The sequence below is a fragment of the Bombus vosnesenskii genome, unplaced genomic scaffold, assembly GCF_011952255.1.
Source record: "Bombus vosnesenskii isolate JDL3184/JDL3185 unplaced genomic scaffold, Bvos_JDL3184-5_v1.1 scf7180000016261, whole genome shotgun sequence".
NCBI lineage: Eukaryota > Metazoa > Arthropoda > Insecta > Hymenoptera > Apidae > Bombus > Bombus vosnesenskii.
Window position 1 is genome coordinate 4,133,022 of NW_022884330.1, and position 22,643 is coordinate 4,155,664.

Genomic DNA, 22,643 nt, shown 5'->3' on the forward strand with positions numbered 1-22,643 from the left:
GATTATCCTTCTTATCTCTTGTTATCGTCCGACCGTTGCTCCATTATTGCCCGGATCGTTGTTACGATCGACATTATTAATATCTGCGATACCGCGTAATATTCATACTCGTTAAGTTCGGATTAGAGGCGGGTTGCAAGCGGCGGGGTATGTTCTTCGATGTAGCGTGAATACTCAGATAAATTCAATCTCCAGAATCCATTAAGTACGACGCACTTCTTGAGGCCCGCGTTACCCTACCGTGCGTGGGTGCCCGGTAATGGGAAGTGCACATAGAAACCGTCCTGCCCATATTTGTCTACCATTCGTCTTTTTCAACCTCGGTCTCCTTCGTCTTCGTGTGTTCGCCACGAACCAAGGATTTTCTGTTCACCTATGTATACGTGTATACGGGAGCGGTGAGACGTAGCGCGTATGCGTAGGTCGTGCATTCCTGAATGTCCTTCGGGAATCACAGTGGCATTAGTCCTCTGGGATTCTCTAGGCTGACACAGACCGCGCACACTCGTCACGTTGGTAAGACGTGACGAATGGATACTAGCGATCTTGGCATTCGATAAACATATTAAGTCGCGTTAAGCCTGCTTACGAGTAAACTGGGTAAGATCCGAATCGATTTCACCACACTCCCATCACCTTGACGTTGGATTTTATTCGATTTTTCTTCAGCATAATCTGGCTGGTTGGACACCGTATAACTTACTCGAGCGTCTATGCACTGTCGTGTACGATCGATCGTATCGGTCAAATTAATACCGTGTAATTTTAGACACGGTCGGCAGAACATCTGCCGTGACATGTATATTAGCTTGGTGAAATCCTTGTTGGAGCACGAGTGTACGCGCGTTCCTCAGCCTTTTTCTTCCTTTTCAATGAGATTCTCGGGCTTTTATTAAGTCCTCTTACGATCGATGTGAATTTAAAGTGGCGATGAAGGAGTGTCATACGCGAGTCACTATAAATATTGGCTCGGGCTCCAAACTGTGCCTGCCGTACGTAAACGTTTGCGATTCGAACATGGCCGACGGTATGCCACGACGTGGCAGTAAATTTCACGTTAAGCCGAAGTCAAGGTAGGTGATTTACGTGAGTACGAATCGAAAGAGAGAGAGAGAGAGAGAGAAAGAGAGATAGAGAGAAGAGGAACGGCTCCTTTGCTTTGAACCATCCGTGTCCAAATCTTATTGGCCATCCGATAGTTTTATGAATTTCGGTTGCCATACGTTCCGATGTCTACATATTTCAGTCAAATTAAAACTCCATTTTTTAGCTCTATCGTATATCTATGTAACAAAATATAGCCTGTCGAGGGTAAGCGATAGGATCGGTATAACTCCGATTTCAAGGATCGTGAATTTAAAATACAAAATTTAATCCTTTTTTCGTTGTATAATCGTGTTAAGAATATTGTATATAAATTTATTAAAAATTATAAGTTTTGATACCTCGGAGTCCAAGTTTTCACCGATTCCCCATTCTTTTCGTAAAAAATTTAAATTTATAATTTCTGTATTTCGACTGTAATTCGACCAATTTGCCAACATTAAGACGCTCCGTTTCTACCGAAATTCAACAAGTCCGATTGTCTCCGTCGTTGGTGGGTAATGTTTTGTAGCATTTCGTGAAACACGAGGAAGTAAGGAATATGGATAAAGGTGCTAGAACATTTGCCACGCAGCACGCGACGCCTTCGTAACAATAGGATTTTAGGGTGCGTGGGTGGGCTTCACGTTCATTTCGCTCAGAACAGAGCGAGAAATCTCTTGTTTACAGCCGGTTGGTCTTGGACAATCGTGTCTCGTGAGCGTTCCTTCTGTTGCATTCGGTTCTTGATCATTATTTCCACCCGTCAACATCTTCAAATTTTTTCCCAGCGACACAACTATAGTTGCTCCAACGTTGAGATCAGTAACGAAGTAGGATAGAGAACTAGAGTTGAAACTTTGACATAAATCAGCTACCAATGTCACTAGAAAACTGGATAAAAGAAACAAGAACAATGTCACAGTTAAATCTTGCTATCATGTATCTTCCTTAATGGATCCGCGTAAGCAGGATCATCATAATTTTCTGTGACTGTAGCGCTTGCCTAAACCGGAAACGTGTCTCTAATCTTGGAAACGCTACGTTGCTCACGCATGCGATTTCTCTGAATGCCCAAAGAAGTCTAATTCGACAAACATCTTGGTATAAATCCTCTGAAACGTTTCGTGTTTTCTCCGTATCTGCTTAAAAGTTGTCCTTTGAATTCCATCGTTGCACGGACAACGCCTGACAGATACTTTTATGCTCGTTGGATAAATTGACAACGATGGAGTTCGACGATGTTTGACCGCGTCTGATCGTCAGTCTCCGTTAGTTTACGATGATTCGAGGGCCGATTGATTTTGTTTTGCAGCTTGGAAACCGGCGTGTCTGGCTACGCGCCACAACCTCGGAGCCGTTCGATCCTCGAAGAAGTGGCGGGCAATCCGAGTCCCCGTGCTCGCTCCACTTCACCTACGAACGATCTTCTTATGAATGCCGCTTACTGTTTGTAACAAGTGCATAATCAGTGGGCATTTGAAAACGACCTCGTTATCGTTGAATCGTTCCGCGTCGTGTTTCGATCAGATTCGAGGACACGCCTCGATTCGTCATCGTCTGAGCATACCGGTTCTTAGTGTCGTCCTAAGGTTGATTCATGCTGTTGTAACAAGCTACATTTCGATGCTTATTTTTGTTCCAATGAGAATCGAGGAAAACGATAGTAACGTATAAACTGCAAAAGAACGAAGCAACCAAAGTACTTACGTATGACACTATGCTAACGATCTTTGCCCTCGAAGATGTATTCATCCTAAGTGTCTAGTTTAATACGTTGATATACACACGTAATTTCTCTTTGTACCATCAGCGTATCTTGTGTAGGAACAAACGAAAAGATTCGTAACAACGGTGGATCATCGGAGATGTACGAAATTTTATCACGCAGTCGAAGGATTTTACAGCCTCGCGAGGTCCGGCTCACTTGCAATATGTTGGTGCGCGATGTCGTTCTCCGCGACGTGATTTAAATAAATTGTCTTCGATGGAGCGTCGAAGATCTTTTCCCTACATTACGACGACTTTACTCCACATTTATTCAATCGCCGCGCTAAAACTGCGAGGCTAGACACGAGGTTCCGCGCGTTGCCTCCGCGACCCTGCCTTTCCTTGTGAATTCCCGACATCGGGTAATATCAATATTTTACGGTAATAACGCAGTTGTCCTTCGTCGAAATGACGCGTTTCTCATGCGCGTACACGTGTATATTTTTTTATTATCGCGAAACGGATCGTGATAAATATTTTTCAGCGACGAGGGTGTGCACACGTGCTGTTATAACGTAGCAATGGTCGTCGCACTGATCTATATTTTCACGTATATACGAATCATTTCCGTCGAGGTTTACGTTCTGCCAGCGTATTTATTAAGGAAAGGATAATCATTGTACGAATGAGCGGATATCGTGTCGCGTTATAAGCGACTTCGATGCAAGAAAATTGTCTCTTGGTGTGCACCTGAAAACCGGTCGCATTCTGCTAATTGGCTAAACAGTGTAACTATCTCGACTTATAGATCGGTTTACACCGTCCATAAGAAATTTGTTGCACCGCTACTTGCCACGACGGTCATAACGTAAGCTATTACTTTAATAGAATATCGCCGAGCGAAAGGGCCATTTTTTGGTGTACTCTCGATAGTTAGGCAGGCATTCGCTGCTTCGATTTCGATACGTCAATCGTTAAACGAACGCGTTTCCAATCCACTAACGACGCGACATCGGTGCCTTTGAACGACCCTGCTACTGCTCTACGACTGCTCCCTTACTCGCAGCTCGTTTCACCATAATCTGGCTCCTTATACAGCCGTTTATTAGTTTTCCAATAATATCGAGCTACTTAAGGCAATTTGTAGATTCAGCGCTGGTTTTTGGTACTTCCACTATTGGTTTGGTACTTGCTATTAAACAGATAGTACATTTTGCCTAATGAGATAGGAAACAGTTTTAATGTCGTACCGACATAATCTAAAATTATACCGAAGAATATAAATCCTATTTTATTATTCAATTCTCTTTTTGCAATCGTTATTCGCGCAGAATTTAAATTCTCAGAAATAGCAAAGAACGCCGAGCGTTATAAATCCAAGAGCTGTCAATTGTTGTTCCTCGAAAGTTTCGATTGTTCGTGTATTCCTGCTTGCAAGTTGTTAGAAGGATTTATGGATCCCCGAAGCTTCGACTTCTAGACGTATATTGTTAGTTCTAATGAAGATCTAATCCAACGATGCAAAAGGAACGCGAAGGGTGTAGGATTAGTTCATCGCTCAGGGCTGACGTAGTCGACCCTCTAAGGATAACACTATCCTATTAATTAATCGTGTCGAAGCGTCGAAACCGATTAAATCGAAATAGCGAGCTCGTTTCGCGGGGGCGTTTCTTCAGTCTGTTTAAGGCCGCATTAATTGCCCGTGAAAACGCCTCCGCGCATACACGAGACTCGGTTTCGCCACAGTTCATTAGGGTTTACGCCGGGTAACTCCGGTTGAATCTGATGCCGCGAAAATAAATCCTCGCGGATGGACGCCTCTGTTCGTTCGTTCAACAAGGCGCCATCTTGAAGAGCAAAGAGAGACCCACGCGGAAGTTTACAGTGTTCCGCTACCATTGCCGTCCTGCTCCGCTCCATTGCCACCATTCACCTTCATCTCCTTTTCGCCGTATTATCACCGCCCATTCGATCCATGCGAGAGATCGATTCTCGTCAACGGTTTCTTTGATACTTCAATTTTCGTCCAATGGCGTAGGATCGAACACGACCGGTTTAATCCGATCAATTCGATTTTTCAACATTTGAGAAAACGAAATTCCTTCGTTCGTTTCTCTCGAGTTTACGTATCTATAGCAGTTATCGTACGAGTTGCATTTTGAATATTGATAACGTATCCCTGGCTCGACAGAAAAAAAAATTGAGCGATTTAAATTAATAACGCCTTTTAAACATTGGTTCAAAACATTTTGATTCTAGGTCTGACAACGCAGTGTGAAATAACATATTCGAATCCTTTGATGCTGGTACGCGGTCCCTGCTTTATCGCATTCCGATCACAATAAATTAATAAGCGTCCTTTTTTTCCGTTTGCTCGCGCCACGGAGATCGTTCGACTGCGATATTAGAGGTTTATTAATTTATTTTTTCTTTATTAGGCGGACGAGTCGCGCCCACCGGTAATCAGGGATCTGTAATTAGTCGAACATGCTGTCTGTCCATAGCGATTTATGCCGTGCCCCCGGGGATAACTTCCCCTTTCCTCCTCACCTTTCGTTTGGTGGTTCGTTCGTTCTCTCTACCAACGCTTCTTCTTCTCCGATTCTTTCGCGACCGAGGTTTGGGCTTTTTTCGTCATCTTCGAATCTCCCTTCGAGGAAAGACGAATTCCTTACCTTCCACGTATCGGCCGGACTTATCCCGGAACTCCGTAATTGTTGGTTTAGACCAGGAAACACGAAACACCCTCGCCTCACCGTGTTGGCTGATCGATCACTTCGTTCTTGAATTTTGTTGCCGTGAGATATTCTTCGTTAACGCGAACGATGCTGCATAATGTGTTCTGAAAATTACACGCTTACTCTGTTTGAATATATATTATATCCGGTCGTTTAACGATTATGTATTTTGTATTTTTTATCGCGTGAAACACTTCACGTTCGATAAGAAGAGGTCTGACGATCGATCGCGTAGGCTCTTGTAACCTGTTACTCATCCAGATCGGATGAAACAACATAGACGCGATCGTTTGTCCAGGAAGCTTTACAGTTTTTGCGTACATTTCGGTGGTTCTTTTCCGCTTTTCGGCTACCGTTATCAGGCACAGTCGCTGCGATAAAGACGCGAGATAAGAATTTCCTTGCGGCACCGTATTAATCTTTCGACAAAGTCGTGGGAAACGAGAAACACGAACGCTTGGTCCGCGCTGGGTGGATTTAATACGTCCAGACTGTCTGTCAATGACTACACCTTCTCTTTCCTCGACGCCTCGTTTGTTCTTCACGGTCGGATCCCCCAGAGACTCAATCGCTTTCAACGAAAATCAGCGCTTTGGAGAAAAGAATGTTGTCGTCGAGCGATCGTAATAATGGACGGTGGTTGGAAAGCCGAGAAAAATGCCGCGTAATTATATGCGATCGAGCGGATCTCCAGGCGATGCGATGGTAAGGTTCCAGGCATCCCGTGGCGAGAGTGTTCGATCGTTCAGCAACGGGATCGTCTTGAGAAAAGTTCCTTCGGGTTGGTATTTACATTTCTGGTCGCACGTACCTCATCGACCGCAATAAAGGTTCGTACAATTACGTCTGTACATTTTTCTTCGTGAAAGTTTAATTCCATCTTGTCCACGTTTCCCGCGCCGTTTACGGTTCACCGTGGCTGTAGTCGCGGCTTATCGTCGGAATGACTTATCGCTTAAACAGTACCCTTTTGGCGAGAGCCAGTGTACCGGGTCCCTCGTAACAACCTAAATTAAGTCTGCGCCTTCGTCTCTCATCCGTATTTCATTTCCATCGGAACGCGCGTGCACGCTCGTTTTCTCGGTTTAAGATTACCGCCATGCTACCTTGGCGAGTAGTCGCCATTAAAGAGGTCCCCTTGACCACCGTACGACTATGTCCAACCACGGACATACTCGCGTTCACGCGTACGTCGAAATCCGTTATTGGCCTGAACGTCAATTCTAAAGCGCCAGATTGTCCGGTTTCGGTGATGATTTTTGGTCAATCATGTACGAGGTACCCTTGTTCCCCTTTGTTTATACGACAACGCTCGCCTAGTAAAACGAGGGGATCCAGTCGGGATCGTGGACTCTGAATACAACCGTCAACGTTTCACAGGTTCGATAACGCGACAGAACATTCGCAGCCACGATATATTTCTCGCGGAATCGCATTAACATTGAATCGTAGAACGAACGATCGGGATTTACGATCAATATACGACTCATTAAGGTGAGAAGTAACCGTTTACGACAACCATGAAACGTATCTGAGTTAGAGTTATTTATGATATCGGCGATCTGTGTTGAACTAACGTGCTTAGGATATTTTTCGATCCTATCCGATCAAGCTTCATTTGCGCGGTATTCTGTGCAGATTTATGCAAGCGTCCGTTTAATTTCGAGGAACGCTGGCTCCGTGTCCGTTCGACGGAGTCGCGCACGTAAGTAAGTACTTACAAGTCCTGCCTCGTGCCAGAATACAAGTACTATTATCCACTCGATAACGGTACAACGTAGGAAGCGGCGCGACGAGCAGAATCGCGGACTTAATTTAGGCTATTACGACGTCCGGGCTCGACGCGTTGCGTTTCGTCGTGATAAGTCGTTTTGCCTGGTAGGATGTAAATACTTTGGCCATGGCCGATTAAGCAGGAAGACGTTCTTCACGAACTACATTAATCCAGCTTAAAAAACGTTCTAAGACACGCATAAATCTTCGTACGGTTTGGTACGAGCGAGATCGCCACGATTGTCGTAACTGATTGCCGTCTCTGTGTCTACGAGTTTATATTGAGTACTTCCTAATATATGAAGAATGATTTGAAAAAGGGCTCGGACGATACGACTAATGGAAGACAAAAGCCAAAAATGACTTTCGTCGGAAACCGAGTATCCATCTATTAGATAAAGGTTCATTTTCTAACTTGTCGATCCGCCTGTAATCCCATATCGACAGACAATTTCCAGTTTATACCCTGTCTCTAAATTATTTAGTCTGTTTCTTGGGCCACTCTATATATATACTCGCGTATCGAGTAGACGTAAGACGATACAGCCCTATTCATCGCGAACGTACCGCGTATACCGTTCGCACTCTATAAGTTTGAAGAGGTGTTGCCAGCGATGTCTATCAGCTGCGTGGCTATGGCACGCGAATCTCGGGTCTCAACTACGTCGTTCGTACCGCGAATAGACCGTTAATTCTATAATAAGGTAGAAGTGATCGGCAATTCGCGCGACGTGTATAGCTGTCGCGCGCGATAATTCGCGGACACCCGAGATCATAATCGACTGGTTGCACGGTCGCGCGCGAACTTTGCGCCCCGTCGAACCTTGCAACGCCAACTACGTCTTTGCTGCAATTTGTTCGTTATCCCAACGCCGAGTCTTTTCTATTCGACGCGTTTCATCGTGTACCCGGAACGGTGAAAATGAAAATGACCAGGAAGAAATAGGAGACAGAATTGACGAAGGAAGCAGAACGAGAGGCGGTCTTTGACTCGGCGCGCGTATAAGCATAGCCAGCATGAAATACGATGAGAGAGTGCCTCGGGTGCGAGACTTATGCTAAGTACGCGCACACCAGGACGTTGCGTGTGTGTTTAATGCTCGTACTCGTGCCACAGTCCTCGCGTTCCATCTTCGTTCCGCCACAGGTATCCTCGTGGCTACAATGTAGGGTACGATCGTGTGCGTGCGTGGTCGCGTGTTTCGCGCGTTTGCGTTCCGCTCGCCACGGCTCCCGCGTTCTACCTGTGCCCGGCCTTTATATGGGATTCTGCTCGCCGTGCTGGACCACGGATACCACCGCCGCCACGGCCGACGGATCATCCACCTCGAGCACGCTCGACGTTCGGTTCAATGTCGTGGGAGTTCTTCCAGGTGGCAGATTATTCAACTAGTTTACGGTCAGGCTCGTTTAAGGTGATGCTAGCTAATGACAGCGTTGTTCAGAACTTCGTTCAAAAGTCACATTGATCAACGCCATAAATTGAAATATACAGGAAAGTAATGAGATTACAGGCATCGTTTTTTAAATTTATCTTAGAGTTTATTACTGTTTATGTCATCTTGTTGCGACAAGCGAACATACGGGTGTCGAGGGGCTCAATTATCGTTATACCAACGAGCGTAATATTTGAGTCGCGATATTCGTAAGAGGAATTAGTAAGAAAAGTTCATCCTTGCACTAAATCGTGATCAATTCGACGTCATGAACGGCCGATCTGTATAGCTTTTCAAATGGCAAACGCTCGTATCGCCGTCCAACGATATTACTCAACATAGCCCTTGACAAACATACAAAAGGCTAACGACGTCGGCATTACGGCGAAGACGCACGCGAGCATTTATAAGTTGCCGGTGGAACAACGCGGCGGCCGAGGGTGGTTCGAGATTGTAACGCGGAGAAGCCAGAGGCGACGGTCGTCATAACTCATCTCCGTCGTACCGTCATCGGGTCGATTTCTTGGCCGATCTAGGGCCCGCCACGACGAGATATGTATATTCTGAGGTTTGGTAAATAAATTCTGCCGAACCGCGTGATCGCGGTGTAAAGCGTGAATAAACGATAAACAGAACGCGGTTTCTTCGACGAGTTTGTCCACTTCGAGCAGCACGAAGTGACAAATCCGTGCCGTGCGATAACTTTCGATGCTACCGCTGCTTGTAAGATGGGAGAGCTTATAAGATTAGTTTAATCAAGGCTACACGTACTTAGCGTCTCGATGGAACAAGGATAATCGAGCGGAGGGATAGGTTCGGGGGCGACGAGGATGAACTTAGGTCGGACTGGCGAGTTCCAAGGGACAGACGGAGCTACGAGAGATCTGGTTCTCTCTTTTTATCCGTCCGCGACAGCCTCATCGCAGCGAGGTCGTCCGAAACAAAGTGGCGCATTAGCGTTCCTTACGTGTATTGTTAACGAGCCACGCAAATCGATCCATTCGTTAGCTGGTGGATCAGTCGGCGCGGTAGCTTGTCTCGTCTTTCCATCGCCATATTTTACTCCCATCGACCAACGATTTGTCTACTGTGCGGCCCGTGTAACCTGTCTATATACAAACGGGTTGCCTTCGAAAAAGCGAATCGTTTAACGATCGGTTAACACGGACTTCTTTAACGCTCTCCTCGGTACATGCAACGAAATTTTAGAATTGATCGCCCTTCCAAAATTATTCTACACATTTTACGGATTATTAAATACACCGCGATGTCTTTATCAGTTAGCGTTGTTCACCAGGCATACTTTGACAGGAGACACGTAGATTTTACCGACGCGGATAGAACGATACCGATCGAAAAATCGCAAACGGCGCTAGGCGTGAAAACAGCTCAACGGCGTTATAACTAAATCCATAACTGTAACGAACAATGTGATATATTCCAGTTGGAAATTACGCCATTAGCACTTCGCAGGATATTACGCGCGTGGAAGGTGACAATTCAGATGGAAGATACGAGACATTCCGAGACGTAACGTCGACATCACACCCTCAAGGATAAGATTCGCAGATATTCGCGGTAAGGACATACAGACAAGGACACTTGGAGCGAACGATCCACGGTGATACGTTGCGCGAGCGTGGGCATCGGGGCAGTTCGCTTTGCTCGTCGGTGATCGTGCCACGCCGTGTATTGGAGACTTAATGTCCCATAGAAGCGATTCTAGGGCTGTTCCTTTCGAAAACGATCGCGTGCCTGCTGTGGATCCGGACCGTTGAACCGGGCGAGAAATCTCGTTTAATCGGCGGCGATACGGTACGGATCTCGCTATAAGGCATTCATTAACGTCACCGGTGTGCCTATTACTATCGATGCATATTCCTGCAACAATGCCACTAGCCGGGCCTGCATTCCTTCCCGTCCACGTGGGCGAACATCGACCAGATACGGATCTGTGTTTCATTATCGCATCACGATAACTGGTCCGACCGTGTGTCTTGACGTTATTCAGGATTCCTGACCTATCGAAATGCCCACGTTTCCTGACGTCTTGCGGCAGTACAGTCGCATATTAGTTCGATTTAATGAACGAAAAGGAAGAAAGCGAATCGTCGTGTCGATGGGTCGGGAAAATTGATCAATTAGAGGGAACGGTCTCGGAATCGTTTCGCGGAATGGTAAGAGAACGCGTAGGTGTCTTGGGGTTTTTCTCGTCAAAACGGACGGTTCTAGTATCTACTTGGAGGATCGTTTTCTGCGAACAGTTCGAAACTCGAGACCATATCTGGTTGGCAGTGCAAGACAAGAATCTCATTCCTTCCACGCCCAAGCTCTGGTGCTGCATAACATTGTACGCGAGCATATAAATATCCGCGGAAATTATGATGTACCATAACTGACGACACCGTAGATCAGTCTCGGTCCGTTCAGCTTCACGCAAAGGAAACTATTATCATAAATAAGCGAACAAGAGCTTGTCTCTTCCCTTGTATGTTGTCCCGACGAAGTCGACCCATTAACTTCTTCAACGGACTCGTTAAAGAGGTTTCCCAGCGTTTCGTGGGTGATGCGGTGAACTAACCACCGAACGTGCGGTCACCGCATCAATGGAACTCGGCATTATCGGTATTATCGGTCGCCATCAATTACAAACCGTTCGAGATTGTAGCTCGTTAGAGTCGATATAGATTAGATCGTTTCATCTCGACCGTCCATTTTTTTCTTTTTTTTTCTTTTTGCCAGCCGTCACCTACGTTTTCGAAATCCCAGGCGTCGAGGTGTTAAAACGTGGCTTGCACGCAACGCCAACGACGCTCGATTTAACAGTTGGCATCCTAATATTTCTTCCGTCGAACGTTCGACGTTGATCTATATACTCAAGTTTTCCATCGATTCTCCGATTTCACGCGAAAGAGCGCCGATACATTTTCACGTGCATCGATCTTCCTTCGTGCATTTCGTGTGCGGTGCACGTACGAGAAAATCCTGCATCGGTGTAGGTATAAGTGTGTCAATAGCAACCACATATAGTACGCATCTTTGGATGCTCACGTGGTAGACACGGTGGAAGCGTACTCGTCTTGGTAAGATTTCTCTCATCTCTGTCTCTCTCTCTTGTTCACTCCCCTCCGTTTTCCTCGTGAGCTCGCACGAATACACGAGTGTGCACCGAAAGAGGCGGGAGCGTGTATCTGTTTGATATACGTGTGTGCGAGCGACGTGTGCACACACCGAGCCGGTCATCTCTCTCTCCCTCTTGGTCCCTTGGTCTAAGGCGACTTACGCCTACACGTTGTAGTTGCAGCATCCACACTTAGCCCTCCTCAGTCCAGCGCGTGCCTCCACGCGACCAACCACCACCTCAACCACTGCTCTCTCACTCTCGCGCAGGATCGCGGATAGTCGCCGAGGTAGCACGAATGTCGAGCGCGCCGCTAACTTCGCGTTGACAGTGTTTTTGGTAGCGCTTAATCTCGTGTCTACGGCTCGTTGCATCTGTCAGCCGAACATCTACGATTGTCCAATAATCGACTCGAACCAAGTCGGTAGCGTCTATTGCTTTTTCTTTTTTTCTCGTTCTACGTTTCGACAGCACTTTCGACGTCGTTCGATCACACGTCGACGATTCGACGATTTGCCCGATACTCGATTCGATCACGTTCATCAATCATTTACGAACAAACGGATCGTACGACTCGCGCATTATAATGTTAATTTTGTCAGTGATCAGTGACAGTCGTCGTCTAGTGAACTACCGAACGTTTTGGAAACCTCAGTGCGGTTTCTAGTGTGACGCGAGTGTAACGGAGTGGGTTTATCGATTCTTTCCTTCTTCTTTCAAGGATGATCGAACAAATCAGAATCGACGGCGAGGAAGTATGATTTAAGTGAAAGTAGATCGATCGTTTTCGCGGACTTTCGCGCGAAATCGTTTTTTTCGAGCCTCCTATTTGAATAATCTGGCTGTCGTCTATTATCGAGTCGAACGTATTGAATCTTATAGAGATCAAGCCGCACGAACAGAGGAATCGCGAATCGGTGGACATAAAGTGCAGGTTATTGCGCGTTCGTTCGCGCTCGATGTTCCAGTAGGACGGGTAAAATTGTCGAAGATCGTACATTCCGTAACAATATCGCGTGGAATCGGCTCCTAGTCCCATCGAGCAGGTGATAAAACGTGGTGACTACGAGGGAGCGAGCTGCCGAATCGACAGTTTATCGATCACGCGATCGAATCTCGCGGAGTTTCGCACTTGCCACTTGGTAGAACGGGAAACGAGTCACGCGGATTGGAAATCGGTGAGCGTGGGTCGACACACGGCGCCAACCTGTTGCTCAAGATCACACGCTTCGTAAGATCGGACTCGTTTCCATTTAGAGGACTCAGCTCGAGTGGCCAGGTATCTCTCGAGGAACGATGCTTCGATCGACAACCGGGAACTAATCAAACCGAGATCAGGATCGAGGCAGAGAAATCCTTTTTCGATCGACATAGTCGTGGTGGTCGTTTGTCTCGCGACTGTTTCGGGATATCAGTTTCCAGGTATTACAGGGACTTTCCGAGCGTCATCCATCATTTTCGTTCGTAGATACTCGATACCGATTACGTTATGCGGACAAGGCAGGATTTTAACGCGGATCGACCGAAATAATCGATCGAGCCACCGCTAATTGAAGCATGAATTTAAAGAGTGCGATGGTGTGTGAATAATTACGAACAATCTACTACATTGACGAAAGATCGCGTGAACGTATGTTGCAGAGTGATGAAGTGATAGCCAGAAAGGTGTGAAACGACGGTGTAAGAAAATGGATGTCAACTTGAAAATCGGTTTTCTGGTAATATGGGCCAGCATCATGGTACCTCTGGTCGTCTCGTCCACCAGGGAACTTCTCGACTGTCGAGCGAACTTAACGGCGGCGATCAGAAACGACACCACCTTTATGAGGAAGGTTCGTCAGGCGGACTACATCTTCACGGGGAAAATCAAGGATCTGAGGAACGGCCAGTTGCACGTGCGCGTTAAGAGAGCGATCAAGGGTGTACTAAACGCCACCCTCGATCTCATGCTGAATGATACATGCGACCAATACATACGTCGCAGTTACACGGGAATCTTCATGGCTCGTCGCGATCCTGAAATCGGCGATCTTCGACACGTGGACAAGATAGTGATGCACTTTGGTCCGGTGCCTCTTACTCTCGCGAATTTGGACAGACTCAACGCCGCTGTCAAAGGTGAGTGTTGTATCTATTTCGCACTTTCGAAAGACGACGCATTGCGCGCAGTTCCACTTCTTGACAATTGAATAAGTCGCGACGACGCGGCTGGGACGGAAAACACGCGTAAGGTATGCGCATAAGTATATACGTAAAAGTGCACGTCTATTTAAATAACGGCAAAGCATATTCGAAAGAAGTAATTTTACGACTCCTTTAATTCTTACGAAAAATGTGTTCGCGGCTCGTGACTTCAGCCTTTAAGGTAGCAACGGTACCGTTCGTACGACGTTTTCGCGTTCCTGAGGATTTGTATCCGGCCAACGTTTATTCTTGTTCGCTGTCTTGTTTGAGATTGTTCAGCAAGCGTAGGGCAACCGCGCTAACACAATGTGTGCATCGTCGAGCGACAAGTAGGTATCGCTGCGTTCAAGGTCTACCAGACGGTATCTCGAGACTAGTTGTCGAATCATACAAAAATAATGCTCCGTTCTATTATTAAACCGTTACGGGTACGATCGTTTTTGTCGATAATTTACGACGATCGTGACTGTGTTTAAAGTTTATCGATAGGAGAGGTAATGCCGGTTTCGTGTGTCGCACCTTGGAAGACAAAGCGGTGTCCAAGACTATTAGAGAAATTAATGTAGGAGTTATAAGATGAGACTCTGAGATATTGGCTGGGCGGCGTAAAGGGACGAATGATTTATTTAATAAGAAGGGGTTAAATGCGGAGCCGACGGAGCGCCCGTGGTTTTATTCTTTTTCGAAGATCGGCTTACAAGCGAAAGACTCGACGATGTCAACGACGATGGTATCCTAGGGATTTTGACGAATAAAAGTGGTCGTCGTTCCGGCGGGCCCTAGGTGTTAGAGATAATCGTTCGGTCTCGATAACTTACAATACCGCCTACCGACAACGATATCACTGTTCTCTCTCGGTTCGTCTCCTTTTCCACGTCATTTGCAAGTCGATCGCACGTCCATATAGTAGTCGTTGTAAAATGTCGCCGATATTTCTCCGAAAGGCGTCGTGTGTAATTAGGAGCTTTTCTCGAGAACGTGCCGCCGGCTAAAATTCAAATTGGTTGGAGGCTTAGTTCGCGCCAAACGCCAATCAACCGATACGGAAGCGTTCGGTCGAAATAATGAAAGGGTTCGAGCCGCTAGGAAAATCGCCACTCTCGTACGGAATGTTGAGGAGCGGACAGGATTGATTAATACGGCTGCTCCTTTCTGCGCGTTTTTCTCCTCCGAACTCTATCGTTTTTCTCGCTGGCCGCGTCAATCTGGCGCCTTTGCTAATCATAACGTCGTTGCATTTCTGACACGGTGTGACTTGTAATAAAGCCTGTGACTCTCCGGTGACATATAAGGAGTAATACCTTCTGGGAAGATAAATTTAAGTAACGTTTAATTAGTGGTTCTCGGGAAGTACGCTCGGATAATTGAGAAAGTGCTGGAAAATTAGGTCGTTATCGATGATTATTAATATTTGCAGATTAAGAAAAAGATACTTGTTCCGTGATCTCGGTACGTTTCAGTACTTAGAATCGTCTCGTTTTAACCGAACGACGATTTCTCTCCATTTCTACGTTCGCAAAGTTCTCCGAAGTTCGTCTTATCTATCATTGCAGTTACAATATTGCTCCTATCGTTTCCTGTTTCTCTTTACGTTATCTTCATCTTCTCTTGGAAGAAATATCATCGACGTATATTTCCCTTTCTACATCATTCTTACATTCAGTGGATACCATTCAAACTTTTACGATATAGTCGGAAAGAGCAACCTTTATTTCTTCGACTGACAAGTTCTGCCTTACAAGTATATCAGGCTTTTAGTGTCTGCGAGCGAAGGAGTGTTATATCTTTTAGCCAGTATGATCCAATAAAACAAAATGATAAAACCACATTTCACCAAACACACGCTTCGAATGAGAAAAATCCAGTCGTGGGTTTTGACGCGATGTTCGCACATTCGCGCGTCCACATTCCCCGAACCGATTCGAACCGTGGGAACCCGCGTTGTCGTCGATTTTTCGCGGCAGGCTCTCGCGCGGAAAATGGCAACCGCTGGCTACCTGCGACACCTGGTCCTCCCGGTGCTCTATAGCGGTCGCCCACGTACCTATGTACGCGAGCACGTATGGCCGCGTCACTTGACGCGCGTTTTCAATGCGACAGGCCACGGTATTTCTGCGTGGACGCGGACGCGCGCGCGCGCCAGCCCTGAAAGTCAATTCAAGCCTCGCGCGCGAGTTCAGACCTCGGCGTATACCGAGTCACTCGGGGGATCAGCATAATACGCGGACAGCCTACGCATTTTGCCAAGCTGTAGCAACATCGACACGCCCTACCTATATAACGCGCGGCCCAGGTGTGCCCGATTTCGAGGATTTTTCATCCGACTCTTTCCCGTATCGGTCGTCAGGGTTGCTGCTTCTCCCACGCCGCGGATATTTTCCACGCTGCGTCGTGGAATGGCACTGTGCCTGGATTCGACTGAAATATACGCCAGGGACACGCAACGTCCTCGTTACGCGAATCGAAACGCGAATCGGAACGCGCGTTTTCTATGCGCCTAGGAAACCCAACCGTGAAATAATTTATTATTCTATCGGCGATCGAGTGTTTTTCACGTTGTACGATGTATCGACAACTGTGTGGTGGTTGTAGAAAGTCGAGGTGTTGCACGGTTCGCTTGAAATTTAGAGCAAGGAAACGTGTGTGTGCGTGTTGTTGCTGCGAGAAGTCATTATCAACAGAACAGCGAGGTTCGTTTGGGAAGGTGCGTGAAAATGCTGTGCGTATATAGATTGGTAAATGCGACGTGTGGAAAGAGTATGATAAATAAGACTGATTAGGTCCGAGGTGATTGCTTATTAGAAAGCGAGGAATACCTTCGCGTGTTTCGGAACGCGGGAAATTTGTCGTGAAAGCTGTAGAATTTTGCTTCGGAGAAACGCCCGTCGTTACACGTACGATTTTACTTTAGCATACGGGCAAACCAATAGTACTCTTCGGATTTCCATTAATTCGATAATATGTTATTCACCGTTCGTTACAAAGTCACGAAGTAATTTTAATTAGATTTAAAGAAGAGGAGAAGAACGCGTTAATTCATCTGGATAATATTCGTTTAAATCTTAGAAACGTTCGGATCCCTGCAGCTACCGCATGAAGAATATTAGGCCGATCACACCTATACGCAACCATAGTTTCCTGCATAGTCATCCTTATACCTTATATAGGGGAGTATAAAGGAACAATGGCTTTGTATCTGTCCTTCTCATGTACCGTTTCTACGATTGAAAAGAAAGTCGATAATGAATCGTCGATCGGGTTTGTGACTATTGTTAAGACGCCGCAACTCTATCAATCTCCATACGTATACGATTTCAAAACGGTAATTATCTTGGCGCCCACGCGCCGCCATGTGTATAAAATGGCCGGCATGCCGCTGATGATGATTTCCTCGATCGATATCTGGCTGAACGAAGGGACACGGACAGAAGCGAGATGAGTTGATCGAGTGTGTCTGCTCCCGTGGCCACGTTCCGTCAAGCTGTTACCTCGCAAACGCACCATGAAATTGCTGCGTTGTAGATTATGATATATAGTTTCTGGCTGATACGAAATGGGTAACCGAGTTTCACACGTGAAACAGCTAATTATGCGATAACCCGTACAGCTTTGATATTGTTGCAAATATATATGTATATATATGTATGTCGCGTCGATTGGACACGACGTTAGAATTTCAATCGCGCTAATGGTTGTTCGATCGAAAATATCACTATACATATAGCGAGATATTCTAGGCGTATCATTTCCCCTGTAATTCAAGCGGGACTTAAGTTTCATGCAGCTTAAATGTCCATCCTCGTGACACGGTTCTCCGTTGAATTACCTTTAACGCGATCGATAAATTTTAATACCGATCGACCGTTTGAATCTCTCGATAATCCGGCCGATGGTTAGAGGCTACAAAGATGCGTGCACGCGGTTCAATTTCTTTTGACAGGCGCAACGACGAGGGAAAGCGTATTGGAGCGATGGCATTGCACGATCCGCGTAGATCGGTAATTGCAATTTATAACAGCGGCTTTTAATGGCGCGTGTCATTTGTCGTTCGGTGGTACACGTTCGTACGCGTTCGAGATCAAAGACCGCCGTGCTGGAACATAAAAATCGGGATCCGTTGCTAATCCGATAATCGAACAATCAGCCGTGACGGGGAATAAATGTATTACTTTCACCGGCAAGAAATAGCCGGCTATCTTTCCAGGTATAAATATTGTGATTTGTATTTACTCCAGTGGATTTCTGATCGAGACACTGCAGAGCAGAGGCTCTCTTTCGTGTATAATGCATATTATTATTTTCTATCGATAGAAATTTTTAAAACGTTCTTCTATTTCGGGTAATATTGAAGATCGTTTCTATACAGCGAGTCACTATATTCCTTATCACTTTATCGCACATATTTTTACGCATTCCGCCTTGCGAAATTTGTTCAGTCGCTAAGTGATTTTTTGTATTCTTCACTGTGAAAGAATTGCCAAATTTAAACAAGTATTTGGTAGCAATTGTATTCGGGATATTGATATACTTGGGCAAAGAAAAATATCGTATTAATAACTTGTTACGCTTTCGAACCGAAAGTTGCAAAATGTTATAGTCTATATTTCGATTCAAATATATCTACAATGTACGTTTACCAATTTAACGATGACCAAATCTCTCGCGAAATGCACAGCTCGTTTTACAATAGCTGAAGAATCACGCGTAATAAGTGGTTATCAAACGGGCACGGTAATTGGAAGGTTTATGAATAATATGTGTGATTTTCGCAATGGAAAAATATATCGTTGATTAACGTATGTGTTGACGTGTGAAAGCAACGCGGCTATAACAACGTTATTAGATCCGAATGATCGTTTCAAATTTCTCTAATAATTTCTTAAGCAGATTGCAACGTGTAATGCGCGGTTTAATGCATCTGTCACTGCGCGTCCGCTGCGAAGATATAGAGAGAAGAGAGTGTGTACAGAGGCTGATTCCAAGGGATTAGTCGTTGGGTCGTTGCTCAGTACGATTTACCAGTATTCGTTCGTGTTGCTCGTGGCTGAGGTAGGCGGTTGATTGCCAGAGCCACGAGTGTGCACCGAGGGCGCGTATTATGCACGCTTTGTAAGGCGAGCCGCTGAAAAATTAGTCGCGGCCTCGCTCCGTTTGGCCAGCTTGTCCATTCGGGTAACTTAATACGGGACGGTTGCCGCGTTCCTACGAAATTGAAAAAGAGGAGAAGCAGGCGCTCGTATCGGGACAAAATTAGGGTAATTTCGTTCGAGGAACACTATTTAAAGATGTCCGAACGGACGTCTTTATACAACTCATTTGCATAAGAATCCTACGTGGAAGATATCCCTTTTCTTTCTCTCGTGGTTCTCTTCGTGTTCCGTGCTCCTTGTTTAGTCAAAGAAATCGTTACTTATTACGTTTAACTCCGTTACACTAGCCGTTCCGTCGCCTTTTTTCAACTCGTGCGTTTTCACGATTATTTTCACAGCCGCGCGCGCTAGTTTAGGCGGGCGACGATTCTCGTTTTCCGTCGTCGCGGGAATAAAAAGAACGGCGAGGCCACGCGCTTCCGGATACGCCGGTGTCACCGTCCTCCCTTCACCTAACCGAGCGATAAAAGCTTTTAACGATGGTACCTCGACCATCCGAGGCACCGTTGAAGAACAAACAGGTCCGAAGAAAGAATTTCTTGTCCGAGCTCCGTGATATCGTAGTCGATTCCGAATCGCAGGAACAATAAATCTGAAATTGAATTTCCGTGAGCCACATTCGGCGCTGTCGGTAGTTAATGTTATTTACGGCTGTGAAAAATGAGTCGCACTGGCGTTTCCTTTTTTCGAAGGAGTTTCATTTCGACACCGGGTTCAATACGACGCCATAAATAGAAAAGATACGCATCGTTTCCTGCTGTATGGCCCGTGAAGAGGCGAGCCCAGCGTCAGGATCAACGAATTGCCTTAGGCCATGGACCCAATCTCTTCCAATTTGCCTGGACTCCAGAAGGACGAAGGGTAACTCATTTATTCAAGCGCGCATGGCGATCCTCCACCCTCGAATTGGTCCTAATTAAAAGATTTCACTTGACGCCGTAGATATTCCTAGACTTTCTCACGGGCAGCTGTTCACACGTTTCTCTCTGAAACGTTCAGGCGCCAGTCTCCCAGTGAAAAAAAAGCTCTTGAGACACTCCTGTGAGCGTTACGTGTGCGTTTCTACGATAAGCTTCGTGTAGGCTCCTTATAAAGCTTCGTAGAATCATCGTAGCTTAATTTGTTACTTCCTGTGATTCGCGCACGTTAACGAAGTTGAGGGAACTCCCTTCACGTTGGCACGGTATTTTAAAATAAATTTTTCAGTTATGAGAGTTGAGAAAATTAATCGTCGCAAAGCGGTGTGCGTATGTCTTGATTTCAGCAATTATTATAATTCATATGTATTATACAAACAAGATTTAGTCGAATTACTGGTTTGGTTTAACTCGACGTATCATAACACCGTAGAAATTTCAATTTACTCGTTTCTCTTCGGTATACAGAGACCACCTATTAATTTGCGCGCGTGTCACGGTATTTAGCGGGGTTGCACCAACACGGATTCCTCTTCTTTTCCCGAGCCCCGCGTCAATTAGTCTCTCAACGTAACCAAGCTTGCCGGCGCTCTCTCGCTACTACCTATTCTTTTTCTTGGCTCGGACGTTCTTCTTGGTTCGCCGCTTTCTTCTTCAGCTTCGAGCTGCCAGAGCGGCTCGTGTTTTATTTCAAGCGACCCTTTATCTTTCACGGAGTACGGCGTCGCTGGCTCATCGTGACACGAAAGACTTTTTTCGTTTTTCCAGTCACCTTCCAACCAGCACAGGCTACCGATCCCTTCGTTCTAAGATCGGCGATTACGTGCATCGGAGCCTGGTGATTCCTTAACCAGGTTTCCAAAGGTCAAAGAGTCGTAACCTCACCCACTCGCTCGTTGCCTCTTCGGTTGCACATAAAAATATTACTGCTATTATTATTATTATTATTATTGTTATTGTTATTATTATTATTATTATTATTATTGCCGTTATTATCGATATTATTGTCTCACCTCGAGCACAAGCTCGTGCCGCACGATTCAACGAGAGGAAGAATTCGTGCCTCTCGCTCGACATCGATTGCTTGAACAGTTCTCGAACCTCTTCTCCGTGGATATCGTCAGCCCATTATCTAGTTCTATTAGAATTCCTGTCTCTTTATCTTTCTCGTTTCGCCGTCACGAGATATTATTGGACGCGATCTAATTATCGAAGCGATTCACTGCGAGCAGTTTCCCTGCCATAATTCCGTTGAAGCGTGTGGCCCTTGTCCGGGAGGCAATTTAATTCCCGTTGGAAGCGATTCGCGCCGAGAAGTAGGCGGTCACGGAAAAATACGTCGTGAGTTACGATTGAACGTTTGCCGTTGTTGTTGCTCACGGATCCAGAGTCTTTTCGTTGGCCGTGGTCGATCGGCAAGAACGATCCGTCGTTATTTACGAGCTCGAGGCCGAACGACCTTCCTATCGTGGCACGATTCCGATCGGAATTCTCGCTGCAGGTTCCGGACACCGCGGAGCGGCAATTAGACAGATCGGAATCTCGTTTTCGCGGCAAGGATCGTTAAGGATGCAACGATGCTTTGGCTACCGCCCGAGGGTGGTGGCCAACGGCGGCTTTAACGACGATTTTGATGAATTTAGTCGGATTTAATTAGGAGGCGCGTATTTTCGTGCCCCGTTACTTAAGACGGCCCCGTCCGCGTCGGAGGACCTTAAGAATCGAGTTTTGCATGCCTCGAGGACAAAGCCATAAAATACCAAGCGTAACAGCTTTCAATTACAGGTCCCCGTGCGCGTATGAGCCGCGTATACCGAGGCACCGCTCGTCTCGCCTGTCGAGGGACCAGGGAAAAAACGGGCAAGGGCGAAACGGGATAAAACGAATACCAACCGAAGAATTCCGCGGGTCCCCTTCAAATTGCTCCCTCTACCGTATTCCGTCCAGTATTTGGACCATCGTACGTGACTAGCACCAATTAATGACAAATACGATAATCGACTATCGCTTCGGACACCACTGAACCCCTCCATTACGACACGTGATCGAAACCGTCGAGTGATACGTGGCTTGAATTCGTTAATAATCGCGATACTATTACATACAGTGTTACATTATTGTGAACCGTCGTGATACTTTCTCACGGTATCGTGCAACTATCAGGCGCAATTTCTCGAATAGTACAGTTTTCCTTACGCTTATTAAGAATAATAGCTCGCTGATTCTTTTCACAATTTCTCGCCCAAACATACTTGGGAATTCTCGGTTAGATAAGTAGATTCTGTCGGCACGAGTTCGTCTAATTGGGTACCGATTGTCCCGATGAATGTAAACAGCAGAATTCGTTGTCCGAAAGATTGCAGCGAATTTCACGAGGCAATAACTACGCTAAAGGAAATACACCGGTCGTATGGTTGGAAGTTCGCGCGTGATTACCGCATGATGAATCGTCGCTGGCGGCTATCGTATATTTTTCTAAGAATAGACGAAGATATTATACCGTGTAGAGCGTAGTCGAGCATGATTGGCGT

The 22,643-nt window shown here is 46.0% G+C and overlaps 1 protein-coding gene across 1 annotated transcript in view; it reads left to right on the forward strand.

The window, feature by feature from the left end:
- The first annotated feature begins 11,519 nt into the window (after positions 1-11,519).
- Positions 11,520-22,643, forward strand: part of LOC117241650 — a 122,077-nt gene continuing 110,953 nt past the window's right edge. Inside the window, exon 1 of the mRNA XM_033507578.1 lies at positions 11,520-13,979. Within this exon, the coding sequence (XP_033363469.1) occupies positions 13,550-13,979 (430 nt within the window). The 5' untranslated portion in view covers positions 11,520-13,549. The remainder of the gene's footprint in view (positions 13,980-22,643) is intronic.